General features: G+C 45.1%; 2 protein-coding genes across 2 annotated transcripts; both read right to left on the bottom strand.

Annotated features, from left to right (window-relative positions):
* Positions 1-1057: 1057 nt before the first annotated feature.
* Positions 1058-11618, bottom strand: LOC100833130 (WD repeat-containing protein 48). Its single transcript, XM_003578817.4, has 18 exons — positions 11268-11618; positions 10066-10198; positions 9768-9926; positions 9067-9129; positions 8898-8987; positions 8518-8811; positions 8310-8407; positions 5623-5658; positions 5374-5494; positions 5061-5297; positions 4360-4455; positions 4206-4271; positions 4061-4099; positions 3841-3975; positions 3270-3622; positions 2167-2260; positions 1611-1796; positions 1058-1498 (listed from the first exon to the last, which is right to left on the bottom strand). Exons 2-18 carry the CDS (start codon positions 10162-10164, stop codon positions 1400-1402), a joined length of 2265 nt encoding a protein of 754 aa, XP_003578865.1. The 5' UTR covers positions 10165-10198; positions 11268-11618; the 3' UTR covers positions 1058-1399.
* A 711-nt stretch (positions 11619-12329) lies between these two features.
* Positions 12330-14518, bottom strand: LOC112268501 (formin-like protein 20). Its single transcript, XM_024454701.1, has 2 exons — positions 14067-14518; positions 12330-13965 (listed from the first exon to the last, which is right to left on the bottom strand). The coding sequence occupies exons 1-2, from the start codon at positions 14179-14181 to the stop codon at positions 12623-12625; spliced, it is 1458 nt and encodes a 485-aa protein (XP_024310469.1). The 5' UTR covers positions 14182-14518; the 3' UTR covers positions 12330-12622.
* Between the last annotated feature and the right edge of the window lie 96 nt (positions 14519-14614).

The following is a 14614-nucleotide window of genomic DNA, read 5'->3' as shown; positions in this document are numbered from 1 at the left end:
GGATCATACGAGAAAGGGGCGACCAACGCACACACGCACGCACGCGGGGAAAGTAAAGGAAAGCAAGAGCAGCCCGCCCAGCACTCGATGCGAGACCCCGAGACGAGCCCGAGGACTAGGAGGCTACCGCTGCCAGGTCCAGAAGGCAAAGGGCATCCAGCAACAGGCGGCAGCCATGATGACGGGACGCCGTCCTGTTTGGTGGCTGCTGCGTGTCGGCTCTGCCATGGCATCCAGCATCCATCTAGTATCATCCATCGGGGCGTGTTCTTTGTCTTTTCCCTTTCACCCCCCCTTCCACATGCGGCACATGAGTGACAGCAGTCCGTCGTGCCACCAACAGAGAGAGAGAAGGAACGGACATCCATGAGACCACGATCCATCCTCTGTTGCTGGGTTCGTTGGTCGTGGCGCCAGTACTGCTACTGCCGGTGGATGGAATTTCCACGTGCAAAACCCGCTGTAAACTTCGCCAGAATACTAGAAAAGGGCGAGAGAACAGAAACAACATGTTCATGGTCTTTTTATGTGAACATCAAAGCACCAGTTTCTTTATGTAAAACGTTGGAAAGCGATTCTTTGGACGCACAGATCGAACCTTGATAGAGAAAAGGGGGGCTTAAGGGTGGCCAGTCAAAGAGGACCATACTTCCATCTCATCTTGTACTTAACTCGTCAAGATCCCGAGCTCAGTACCCGATTCCCAACTTCCCAAACAAGAAACAGCACGTAGCGCACTCAAGTCCGGCGCGTTTCGCGGCCAATACAAAATCTGCTCGCATTTCCAGCATACCATACTTTAACGCGCGCAAAGCCAAACCTTCCAGATTCCCAAACCCTGAAAATTGGAGCCTTGCACACGCACCACAGGCAAACCCTCATCCCAAGGCAATCTCTGCTACCAGGAACAATTTTATTCTCTTGCACACCATCCGGACTCCGGAGATACTCTGGGTGATGCGAACGGGTTAAAGCGCAACACAGAGCAAAATGGTGCACTGTTTGGTTACGTTTGTTACAGCAAAATCACATATGTGAGGGGGGGGGGGGGGGGGGATAAAATGAATTTCTTCTATCCCATTTATAAGCTTTATTACGTAAGCACTCAATCACTAGATATACAAGCTTGGTATAGCCAGCAGATCATTACACATGTGCTATGATACAATCTCACTAGAGGCCTGGAGGTACAAGATTCACAAGAAAACTTTACAAGAAGCAAATAGGTTGTTGTGTGGTTCAGGGGACGGCACCACAAGGCAGCACAAATGGAACATTTTGCATCTAATGGTTCTCGCTCTAGGTCATCAAACGGTTATCTTCAATCACGCCGTCTCTGATGCAGATACGCTGAACTACTATGGGCGAAGCGGGTGAGCACCTGTATCTGAAGTTGAAATTATCTCGACTGAACCACTCTGTAATTAAGAATCAGATCCTCTGGCTTCTTCCAAATATATGTTCGAACCGTTGCCAAACTCATCTCAGGGGACAAAACCTGCTACATGAAGTATTGTTTAGACTACCTAGCAATTTTCCCTAAGAAAGATAACTAGCAATTTAATCTTGAACCACACAACATAATGTGGAACATATGTACAAATACTTGCCTGGTTGTTGCACAATATCTCAACAGAGGGTTTTAGCTTTTGCCATGGCTTTAGTCCAAGTCTGGAAGAACTATCTAGAGCTGAGAGTTGTGATTGGCCAGAAGTCAATCCCATAGCAAATGTGCTGTCAGGACTTCCATCCAGTGGTTTCTCAAGAACAAGCTTCTCAACCACATAATTAGCAACCTGTACAGAAACAGATTTAATAAAGAACACAAAATAAAGATGGTATGCCACAAAAGAAATAACTTGATCATAATATGTAACTGCATGTTATCCAGTCATATTATGAGTTTCTGTATGATTCAAATCCAGGATCCTGAAAAGTAGCCAGTTTTCATGACAGCCACCTACTTTCTAGGCATTAGCTCAAGCAATAAAGAATGGTAAATGAATAAAAGGACTGATTAGTTAGCTATTCCCATGCTTCTTTCCACACATCTAGCGGGTTCATATCTGACCCTTCGTTTTCACTCTTTTTTTGTCAACATGAATTCACCATCTGCATTTTAAAATGTTTCACTTTTTTACAGAACTGATTTTCAGAACATCTTACTTTGAGAATCCGCAATATCCGTGGAGCACTGAGTTTCCCTTGTGTTATGTTCGGTGCAGGTGAGCCTTCAGCAGGATGCAAATAAAAGCCACACCTACATTTTAAAAAGGGAAGCAGCGTAAGGACAAATTGACCCCATTGGAGTTGATGTTACGTCGATGCACTCTCTATCACAACAATATTTGCAGAAAGCATCATATCTACATTCCCATTTGATCTTATATTTCCTTTTTAGCGAGATTCGATAAGATACACCATGGACACAAAAAAGGAGCATTATGATGAAAAGCGAAACCACCATTGTTTCGGTGAACACTATATAGGTGTGTAGCATAGGTCTCTGTGAAGATATATGCACTAACAAAAAATAAGTAAATAGGGTAAACAGAGTTAAAGCAGTCTAGACTCTAGAATTTCGGTCAGTTAATCTCACATGGATTCCAAATTACTAGTGAGCACAAATTTCTCAGTCTGCAAGTGATCTCCCAATTAGGGTACATTGCTGGACGAAAAATTAATAACAGCGTTGACCGAAGGTAATATATCTTTACAAAAATTCAAGGATGACAAATTAATCAATCAACAGTAAAACCATAACATCTTTGAATTCAAGGATGAATAATCACACCGGAAGCATAACAGCTTTAAACTAGCACCCTCTAGACAAATCATACTCACTACTCGATGAAAAAATATACTCCCTCCGATTCATAGTAAGTGTCGCTGATTTAGTACAAAGTTGTAATAAATCAACGACACTTATTATGGATCAGAGGGAGTAAATGTTAAAACATACATCCTCCGTGCCATAAAGGTTGGCACGGATTTGAACTAGCTCTAGTTCAAAACCGTGCCAATCTTTATGGAACGGAGGACCCAATCTTTATGGAACGGAGGGAGTACCATAAGTGAATGTGTTAGAGGTCATAGGAATATGGCCTGATAACAACTTCCAATATCGTAAAAGTTAAGCATAAGAAGCGTCACATAAATACTGTAACCAAAAAATACATCACACGATAATCTAAATTAGCAAACATGTCTCAGAAATATCAAAGGAAAATTTCATTTCAGGACAAAAAGAAGTTGAGATGCGCAATTACTTTGTGTTCTCTTTTGGAAATCGGTTGTTCTCTGCGCAGTCCACACACCACCATGGGAGATCGTCCTCAGTTCCATCCAAATCAGTAATTCTCTTTCTCCAAGGCCCTCCACTAGAACTTTCTGTAATGACTGATGGAGGTGAAACCGTAGAGAACTCAAATGAGGGAAGCACATTGCTTGCATGGTTTTCGGTTCCATCATCAACATCGGATCTTGGATGCGGTAAATTTTTCAATGATACATCTTTCCCTATTGAACCATCACCATTCGACAAGCTGTGTGACCCAGGTTTAGGTCTTCTTTTGCTCCAATGAACTAACAAACCACGAAGAGTCTCGTGAGCCAGATTAATCTGCACAACAATTGTTCAGAAGATAACTTTGACAAAGTGAATAGGTGTCATGAATAGTTTACAGCCAAAAAGATTTTTTTTACAGATAACAAGAAAGATATTTCTAATTCCTATTGCAATTTAAGGGCATAGTTGAACTATTGGTTCAACAATTTCTAAACAATGAGTAAGGATAAAACAAAAACAACCAGGACATAATGATATGCTTTTGTGCGAACCTTAAGATCTTCCTGTGCTCCAGAAACATTCAAGTCAACCGCATATATTTCAGCAGAAAAGCATTGCGGAGTATCTAGATGGACAGACAGACATCCCAATCGAGCATCCATGGTAAACCACGCAGGTATGCTAACCTAAAAATAGAGAAGCATGCTACATATTAATGCTTAGCACCTTTTTTACAAAATGAAGAGAAATCATGATTTTATCAGTAAATACCATCTCAAATAACTCCTTTTTCTTATCGTCAAAAGAAACCTGCAGAAACAAAATGAAGTGACTAAGTATTCTAGCAAACGTCCAGTTTATTCAAAAGGGGTCCAGTATGAACTGCAAACTTCTCAAATTGGCGAGAAACAAGAACCTTGCCGAAGTCTTCAATAACAGCTCCACGAGTAATTTCCCATAATTTGACAGAACCAGCAGTATCCTGTAAAATAGGGTAGGGTCAAGGTGCATGATGTCACTTGTTGCATTTGATGACAGAAGAACCCAATTTGAAAATATCTTATAATTACCTTTGTCAGGACATGCCTTCTATTATTCATGATCTCATGCTGAATTATCGCTGGAACTCCAGGAATAGTCAATGATGGCTCTTTATATACGGGTACCTAAAGTCAATTATCAATTATAAAATAAAACTTATCAATAGCCATTAGTTAAAATTTACCAGCAGAACATAACTGAGTGGATTGCCTTGCGCAGATCAATCAACTGTGAATAATCATGAGCACATAATAGATAACTCAAGGAGAAAAGAACACTGGCTAAATCTAGCATGAAGAATGAATAGTTACTTAAGCGGCATGCAAAATTAGAAGTGAAGTCGCCAAAAAAAAAACTCCATTAATTAGTTGCCACCACCACCATCTCCATCAAAAAAAGGCCTAGCAGGTTACATGGAAAAACCAGCTGATCTCAAAGTTACAGTTAGAAATTCTAAATTCTAATCACAGAATCCCTTGGATCCTACTATAGGTACTCTAGCATGTTCTTTTTTCTTAATATTTGTCTTCCAAAATTAATATAGACGAGTAACGGAGTAAGTTTCTATGCAAGGCCTCAGCTACAGGAGCTAAAACTATCATCACATACTGCATGTCTTGCAAATAGTGAATTATTATGGCACATCTCAGAGATGGCATGTCATTGCTCAGATAATCGTGTATTAATGAAGTAACATAACATACGAAAAGATGAGAACTGGCATGCTTACAGGTGCTGATCCTTCTAAAGAAGCTCTTGCCCTTGAGAATGACAAATTCCCAGCTAAAAATGAGCTACCCTTTTGGAAAACTTTTTGGGGTGTGCACTCTTCAGCTGGCCATCCATGCACAGAAGAATCAGTAGTTGCAACCCATATTGTATCATCTTGCAAGGACAACTGTAGGATTGGGTGTTCATTTGTGCAGAGTAAGACACTCTCTCGTGTTGCCAGATCTGTCAAGTACACCTGTAATGAAGCAGAAGAGACGAGTTCAGAAGATAGAACTAGTCACTATTCTACAAACATGAGATGTTTTACTCACGGACTGATCTCTTCCACCACTATAAACATGTGCAAATGAAGGGGTGCTTGCAAGCGCCCAAACTGAATCAGTATGAACAGCATAAGAATGCACACAACGTTGCTGTCCTAGATCCCATAGTCTGCAAAGAACAAATGTAGACAAGATGAACAAATTATTTGCAGCACGATAATATGTGATTATTCACATCAATCATGCTTGTTACGTGCCAGCATGAACAGGTACAGAAAAGATGAGCTGTGTATTTACCTTATCATGGAATCAGATGAACCTGATAGACAATACCTGTAAAAATAAGTTATCAACAGGGTTAATGAGTTTCAATGAAATTAAATGGGATTCAATAAAGTTTCACCTAGCCCAGAAAAAAACATTCTTTTGTGTTGATCAACACCATTTTTTAGTAACATCTTATTTTAGTAATTTAACCACAGGAAACTACACGTTCCCTTTAACTATAACCATAGTTTTGAATACCGCGTGGCGAGTTGCGGCGACCCACCCCCCTCACAGCTTTATAATGCTTGTGGCGTGTGGCATTGCGACTTCACAGAAACATACTAGCATATAATGGCACCAGATAAATCACCAATTTAGTACATATGTATACCTTGATTAATTTTCACAGAAATATACTAGCCTATAATGGCACCATATAAAATTATTGCACAAAGTCCTGTGATTAACAAAAGGCAAAGGCACATGCACATGTAACTAGAACAATTAATTTTCTAATGATACTTAACAAATATAATAAGCATCATTGAGGGAGAAGGCAGAACAGAGCCGAGGAACAAAGTAGAGGGAGGGAGCGAGAAAGAGAGGAACAGAACAGAGTACAGGGAGGGACAGAGAGGACCAGAACAAAGCGGCACTGGGGATTGGAGCCGCTATCGATAGGGGATGGAGCCGCTGGCGCTGGTGGACGGAGCCGCGAGCAATGGGGGATGGAACCGCCAGCGATGGAGGCTGCAGGTCAGTTGATCGATTCCCTCTCCTCTCTCTTTCTCCCTCCCTCCGCACGGACTGGTTTCCCAACCCTCCCCCCTCCCAAATTTCTCAGTCGATTCCCTATTTCCCTCTCCTCTCTCTTCCTCCCTCCCTCCCGCGCATGCCTGCTATTTCTCCCGCGCACCTGACATTTCACCCACTCGCGCGGCCGCGTCTGCTCTTCCTGTTCGGTGGTGTGGCGTCATATTTCAACCGCTACAGCGGCTGCACCGTCAGCGGACGCCATCTCGACGCCACAGGACGCCACCAAGATGCCACAGGCGAATTTTATCGCATGGGTCGACGCGACGGAGTCCAGGGGCGCCACGACGTTGTAGCGTCGAGATGGCGACGAGATCCCGACGTATTAAAAACTATGACTATAACATGTCAGCTTCCACAATCACTAACCAGCTTTTGAGCCACATGAGTCCTTTCCACAGCAACAATTCACATAAAGGGCCTAACATGGCCCATTGCCTGACCAGGATGGTAGCTTCCTGATGACTCTGGCAACTAATGTCACCTTTAGCAGGAATCAAACGATTTGAATGGTGAAATTACTACTTTAATATGAACTACTGATAAGGTGACTGATGCAACTTGAAAGATAGTAGATGCTAAATTACACAAAAAAAATACAGGGTATTTTGCTCACTGTGTCTAAAGCAAACTAAACGCTAAACTGGGAAAGTGTAATGTGTATAATAATAGCTTATGGTCCATGAAGTTTTATTTTTGGAACCCATAAATGGGAATAATATTGCTAATACTGTACTATAATCCACCATCATACATCTAACATCATGATAATCACTCGCTTGCACTCAATGGATTGCATAACAAGACTGTATTGGGGCAAGTCTCAATAAAATAATAGAACCACTGACCCACTGCTCTTTCATCCATGGCAACTATAGAAGGCTAAAATGAAAAGTTTTAAATAGCGGGCCAAGGATTTTAGCGATTGGCTGATCTAGCAGCCATGGCCGCAATAGCGGCACTATAACATTTAGCGATTTGCCAAAATATGAAAAGAAATATCAGTAAATGATGAGGCAGTAAATAAGTCACTATATGATCATATTCATTAAAACATCATGGATCACAATACTGAATAGTTTTGACTTGTGAATAACACCATTAGTTCAGTAGATCAAGGTTTACACCATTAATTCAGTACATCAAGGTTCACACCATTAATTCAGTATATAACCTGTCAAAAGCACTCCAAAAATTTGGCCCCGCAATAACTTATCGGCGCTAACAATTCCTTAATTTAGCGCTTTAGTGAGCTTAGAGACGCTATTAGCAGATTTGATTGAATAGTACGAAAACGGAGCGACTTTCGCAGGAGTTCTCTCCAACCGCTATACCCCACTATAAAACTTTGCTAAAATGTTAACACTGAAAAAGAAAACTTGGCAAGCCATGTACTACCATATTAACTAAACAATGTTAATTAGGAACATATGTCAAATTTATAGATACTAACTACAACAGCATAACAGAGGTAACTGCAGGAAATTGGAACATCAGCTGTACACTATTATGGCAACAGTCAGCACAAGCTAGGATAGACTCGGATGACAGTATGAAGTACCGCAACAATAGGAAAGACAATTCAAGGGTATGTTTGGTTTGTGACTATATTTGCCCTGCCAAAATTTTGGCAGCCTATGAAGATTTGGTGTTTGTTTGCTTGCTTGGTTGCCAAAATTTTGGTTGCCGATGGAAACTTGCCAATTCACCTAACAATCCCTTCACAAATCTTGCCAAAAATTTTGGCCACCCAAGGGCTAAGAAATTCTTGACCGATATTTTGGCTAGCCAATGATTGGTCAGGAAATTTTTTGGCACAAACCAAACATACCCAAAGTTTTCAAGGAAAAGGAATAGCATATCTTAGATAAATCTATAAGAGCACTTGGTGCCTAAACACAAACCTTCCAGTAGAATCAAGAAGCAAAGTCCTGATATTGTCAGTGTGCCCTCTCAATTTTGAGGTTTTTGTACCTGTCCTGGGATCCCAAACACGAACAACCTATATCAAACCAGTAGAATTCTATTATAAGAAAAAGTCCACATAACATGGCAGTTAATGGGTCTCCTAACAATAAGGAATATTCCGTGCTTGTTCTCGAAGCATAATACCTTTTCAGTACCACCAGAGACAAGCAAGCTTCCTGTATCATTCATAGCCAGTGCATAAACTGAATCCTTGTGACCTTTGGCAGCAATTGGACTGTACCCATGTGATTTTCCATTGGTGGAAGAAATGTTGCCACTAGAATTTACATTGCACAATGTTGACAAAGCAGGTCCGGGGTTTCCATTAGGAATATCATCCTCTTTTGCATCTACAGATTTGGCTACAGGAGCAAGCGCAGCATCAAGATCCCATATGAAGACCTCACCACCAAGGCCACCAGAGGCTACAATATTGCTCTACAGCACAGAGGCACAAAAGGCATGTAAAACATAACATACAAAACAAATAAATTCACAGAGAGGCATAGGTCTGGGCAATATACATTCTTTTCAGCTGCAGCAAGACAGATCACGTAATCAGAATGCTGGCGGAGAGTCTTGGTACAAGCACCATCTGATAAGTTATTCCACACCTGTGAAGAAATAGAGATTAAAAAAACATGTAGGTCGGACAATGAATATTTAAAAACAAGTACTGTTGAAACAACAAACCTTTATAGTTGTGTCTGAGGAACAGGAAACGAGATTTTGGCCAACAATAATGGCATCGTTAACCTGCGTAATAAAGATAACGGCTTGAATAATAGGTGGTACTTGTAGTAATACAACACAGACCATGATGTTATCAAAAAATAAATAGTAGTTTCAAGTTCATGAAGGATGAATCTCTCCATCCACGGACAGAACACATCCCCTTGCTTCCATGTTTGGGCAAAGAAAACAGTCATAACAGATAGGACAATATTATATCAAGCAAATATTGGATTATGCAGCAAATATGGTAAAGGTTATTGGAATTAGCGCTGCTCGCGACTTTTGTACCTGATGACCCCCAACCACATACAGAGATACAAACTTTTGGGCTTGAACAACACAACTAAGAAATATACAAAAGAAAAAGCAAAGAACACCAAAATGAAAATAATTCAGACCAGACTGATTATACCAACCTAAAAATATGTTAACAATATGTACTAAGAATAAAGCGAATATTCAACAACTATTGGCTGCAAAGAAGTATCACATGATTTGATGCACAATTTTATATTGGAACAATGTGATAACATATAAGCTACGTCTTGAAATTTGAACTAATAAAAACGCATGATGGCCCAACAGCAATCCAAATAAATACAGTACCACTATTTCAAAATGCAAAATCAGCTGGAACAGGAGGACCGAGGAAAACATACCCAATCAACATGTGACTCGAAAGTTGCTGAAAAGTTTGCATTCCCATTTTGGAACTCCCATCTCTTCAAGGTGCCATCTCGACTCCCAGTAAAAAGATAATCACTTGTACCAGAAGCAGAAGCATTCAGGTAGGACAAACAGTTGATCCCGGCACAATGCTGAAAAACAAACAGAAGAAGATCCATTAGGACTTTTTGCTTGAGCAAGAATTGTTTACAGCTTATTGAAATACATAAGAACAACTAGATCCAAACAAATTAAACTGGCCACGGTGGTTAATTTTGAAGCAGGGATGACCTTCTTATTATCAGCATCATTGAGCACATATGTGAAACGCTTCTCCTTTCTCGGTCGACTTGAACCGCCCGTGTTGCCAGCACTCCCGACACGATGCATCGAAGGTTGGGTATGTAGCCAAAAATTGGGGTAGCTTCACATATAAACCAGCAATAAATCATTTCAACTTAACCATGGATGAAAATATCAAGCCTAGCTGAAGATATTTGATGACGAATATAGTATGAGCATGCATAATTTCTAATGTACTAAAGACTTGTAATAAATAGCGCGCGATTTGGCCGCTATAGCGGCATGGAAGCCTCGGCACGACGCTATGACAGTTGTCGTAAAATCAACGTTGATCCCTAATTCTGCATTAATTTCTTCATTATATAATAATAAGTTTAGATTTGGCGCTAATTTTTTGTAAAGTGATTTCGCGCACAATTTAAAACCTTGCATAAACATGGGACCATGTTCACAATTGAGTTGCGAAATCTAAAAGATACTCAAATGAGTTCACCGAATTTACTGCTATCAAACGAGATATTGAATTTTCTTTCCGTTACTGGGTCAGAGAGCCCTGCTCAGCCAGAAAGGCTTCTAAATTCTCCGAAACCTGAACTAGCAGTAGCTTGTAAAGTATGGAAGGCGATCAAATTCGTGTTCGCCTGCACTACCGCTGGCTGCTGCAGATAATGCCAAAACAGCAAGCAGCACCCATTGACATGATGAAAACAAGGCAAGCCACGTGTATCCAAACAAGCCGATTGATAATTCCTAATAAGTTTCAACTGAAAAATTAATGATCCAGCATGTATCAAAGACCAGCTGGATTAAGCAGTGTCCACCAAGGCTCTAAACGGGCGGCATAACGAAGCTCAGCGCGTAGGAGGATGCCTTTTAGAACACTGATAAACCACCACGTAACGTAGGCAGCATAAACACGGGTCATGCGGTTCAGCCAGAACAAATAGTATGAAAATAAACTGTTGTCATCAGTAGCAATTCTCCAGGATCTCGAGAACAGTGTCAGTTCATGGACGGAAACAACATGTACGCCGCGCGGATTGACAGTCGTACCGACGGGAAAGGGTCAACCGAGGCCGATCTCGAAGGGAAGGGATCTGGCCGGGTGTACCGATTCCCGACGCGCGATGATGGGGAAACGAGAGCGACAAACGCGGAACCATCCGAGCAGCAAGTTAGGGCTTCGTTACCAGCAAAGGGAATCGGGTCACGGGATGACGTCCTCCGCGGCCGGTCCAGCGGCGGCGGCGGCAGACGGGATCGGCGGCGGGAGGATCACGGGAGAGCCGAGCCCCGTCGCATGCGCGCTTCGGCGGGAGGAAGGCTGAACTCTCGGGGGGGTGGGTTTGAGCGGCGAGAGAGAGACTGAGGGGAGGGTGGCGGGGGTTTCGAGGGAGACGGAGGCGGCGCCGGTCGATCTGGTTCCCGGGGGTATAGGGGTTGCGGGTGGAGAGGAGTTGGGGGTTTGGGCGGCGGAAGGCGGTTGTCGCGGCGAGGGCGGAGCGAGGCGGAGGAGGAGATGGGCGAAGGACGAGGAGGCAGGTGTGGGTCAATAGGTGTCGTGTGCGTCGGCTTGGATATGAGCCGGGCCGGGCTGGGCTGGGCTGGGGACTTGTAGTTGGGTAGAATGTTCTATGGTCTTGGGTGGGTTCTGTGGGCTGGTAACGGGCCGGTACCCTGGAAATCAACATGGAACACGTAATAAAAAAAACTGACATGAGACGAGAGATCCTGAGTGTATCCGGGAAAACAAACTTTCATAAAAACTACAGAAACTAAACTGAAAACCATTGTATTTTCTTTGAAAAATAAGAAAATTTGCATCCATTAAAGTCTAAATTCAATTGCGTTTAGCAACAAGGAAAAAAACAAGTTCAACATAAATATTGGCGCTTCACTCTTTAGCATTGTTCACTTCTATATTTCTTATTCTTCAGACACAGTTGAGTACCGACTAATAAATTTTGCATGTTTGTAGAACATCGCATATTGTACTTTTGTAAGAATTTTTGTGAAACTTGTCAGCATGGTTTGCATGGAGTTTGTACTATAAAAGTGATTTTACCTTTATATTTTTGCCATCTAAGATGTCCTCGCGTAGTCACGTTGTTCCATGGTTTGTTTGCACAATAAAGAACTGGAGATGACCCTCTCTGCGCGCTATAAATCTCAAGAAGAGAAAAGGATTGAGATGACCTTCAGTTCGGATTAATTTATACTCAAAATTAGATTCGAGATGTCCCCACTTCTTCTTTCTAAAAGCATTTTCATGCTGCAAATTTTGCAATTTGAGCTGAAACTTCATCCTAGAACGCTGAAAATTTACAAGAGACCATCCACACTTCCCACAATTTAGAAGTACTGATCTTGCAGCCTCTCGAAAAGAAAAGAATATACAATCCTTATACTTACACAAGGAAACGAAAATACCACGCAATATAACCAACAGTTCTACTCGCACGAAAGTTCTACTGTCAAGAGAAACCACACGAAAATTCAGTTTTGCACATAAAGTATAGCATTAACTAAATAGCCGAGCCACGTGTCACCCCCCTCGCTGTTGCCGCCGCCGCCTGGCTGCAATGAGCGCGAGACCGAGCAGGACCAAGGCGGGGGCGACTACCATGCCCATCGAGAACCTGCCGCGCCGCCTGCGCCCCCGACGCCCTCTCCCGCCGCCGCGTCGCCTCCCCCTTCCCCCGCCGCCGCCTCCGCCGCCATCCGATTCATCGCTGCCACCTGATTCACCGCTCTGCTCTCGGTTCGGTTTCTCCGTTGGTGGATCAATCTGCGGCGGCTCCTGAACTGGCGGTGGCGGTGGGTCCAGGGGCGGCGGCGGCGGAGGCTCCGGCACCGGTGCGGGTGGGTCCACGGGCGGAGGAGGAGCGGGTACCGGCGGAGGAGGAGGCTCGGGCACCGGCACGGGTGGTTCCACGGGCAGAGGAGGCTCGGGTACCGGCGGCGGAGACGGCGGAGGCTCCGGCACCGGTGCAGGTGGGTCCACCGGCGGAGGAGGCCCTGGTACCGGCGGTGGGTCGACCGGCGGCGGAGGAGGCTCCGGCACCGGCTCGGGTGGTTCCACAGGCGGCAGCTCCGGCTCCCTCACCAACCCCTCGACTGCAGGCGGCGGCTTGGGCTCCTCGACCACGGGCGGCGGAGGGGGCTCGAACACGACGTCGCATGGGATATCGACAGGCGGCGGGCCCGGGATGTCAGCCACCGGCGGCGGGGGCGGCTCGAGCACTTCGATGGGCGTCTCCACGGCTAGCTCCCTGTACACCGTCGGCACCTCGAACACCACGTCGCACTCGATATCCACCATCACCGGCGGCTCCTCCTCGACCTCCACCGCCGTCTCCACCGCGATCTCGACCTGCACCGGAGTCTCCACCGGCACGTCCCTCGGAGCCGGCGCCGGAGGAGCGGGCTCCTCTACCTCCACGGGAACATCCCAAGGCGGCTCGGGCTCGGGCTCGGGCTCCGACTCGACGTCGACCCAGTCCTCCTGCTCCAGCTCGAGGCTCGTCTCCGACCCGCCATCGCTAAGCACCACCTCTGAGACGAACTCGCTGTCGTCCGTGCTCACCACGTCGAGGCCTTCATCGTCGACCGCCGCCGGCGTGGGCGGGAGCAGCTTGGGCAAGACGACGACGAGCAGCGCGTCGTCCTCCTCGAACCCGACGGAGATGCGGCCGACCTCGACGCCGTCCGGCACGGCGAAATCCCGCCGGAACCCCTCCACGCGCCGCCGGTGCGCCACCCGCACCCGCCGTCCTCCGGCCGACGCCTCCACCGCGACCCCACCATCATCCTTCCTCGCGCCCACCACGATGGAGATCTCCCGCCCGCCCTCGCCCGCCCGCACCTCGATCTCATCCTTGCTGTACCCTGCAAGAATTAACGCGCCCGCAATCAATAAATACTGCATCTCACGATCAATTAATGGCGATGCAGCCGCCGGTATGTATGAGCTTAAATTGATTGGTTACCGGGGAGGTGGGCGAGGAGGAGGAAGGCGGCGCGGGTGTCGGCGGTGGTGAAGGCGAAGTCGGCGCCGGGGATGGTCTCGCGAAGCTGCACGGCGAGGTCCAGGCCCAGGTCCATGGAGGCGGCCGAGCTCAGCTGCTCCTGGCTTTGACGCGTGCATCATCACGCAAACAAGAGATGGTTTTCTTTTCTTGCCGCTTACAGAGCGTACGTCAAAATGGCGCGCCAGTGTGGCAATGTGTGGTGTTTGGATGCTTGATGGTGATTTGGGCCGAAAGCTTTGGTTGCACGCATGGCATTTCTTTGCGGCATGGGTTTGCGACAGATGCTTTCTTCCTTTGCACTGTTGGGCAATGGCGGTGGTAAAGAGGAGGAGAATCTGCTTCCTCCCTCAGCTCAGGCAAGTTCTTCTCATCGTGCTCCGGCCATGACGCCGAAAAGACATTGCCAGAGGGAAGCTCTTCTTTTCTTCATCTTTTTTCGTTTTCTTTTCTTTTTTTTTTGCCTCAAGCCACTTCACTTCCACTGTTGCACACTAATTGTTTTGTCG

The sequence above is a fragment of the Brachypodium distachyon genome, chromosome 4 (genome assembly GCF_000005505.3).
Source record: "Brachypodium distachyon strain Bd21 chromosome 4, Brachypodium_distachyon_v3.0, whole genome shotgun sequence".
NCBI classification, from domain to species: domain Eukaryota; kingdom Viridiplantae; phylum Streptophyta; class Magnoliopsida; order Poales; family Poaceae; genus Brachypodium; species Brachypodium distachyon.
This window is presented reverse-complemented; position numbering and strand designations above follow the sequence as displayed.

Excerpts from the sequence above, each read along its gene's own strand:
- LOC100833130 (XM_003578817.4), bottom strand. The coding sequence starts at position 10,164 with ATGCATCGTGTCGGGAGTGCTGGCAACACGGGCGGTTCAAGTCGACCG. Across the intron at positions 5,659-8,309 it reads CTTCTTGATTCTACTGGAAG|GTATTGTCTATCAGGTTCAT; the intron begins GTTTGTGTTTAG and ends TTATTTTTACAG. Across the intron at positions 1,797-2,166 it reads GGATATTGCGGATTCTCAAA|GTTGCTAATTATGTGGTTGA; the intron begins GTAAGATGTTCT and ends GTTTCTGTACAG.
- LOC112268501 (XM_024454701.1), bottom strand. The coding sequence starts at position 14,181 with ATGGACCTGGGCCTGGACCTCGCCGTGCAGCTTCGCGAGACCATCCCC. Across the intron at positions 13,966-14,066 it reads CCTCCTCGCCCACCTCCCCG|GGTACAGCAAGGATGAGATC; the intron begins GTAACCAATCAA and ends TAATTCTTGCAG.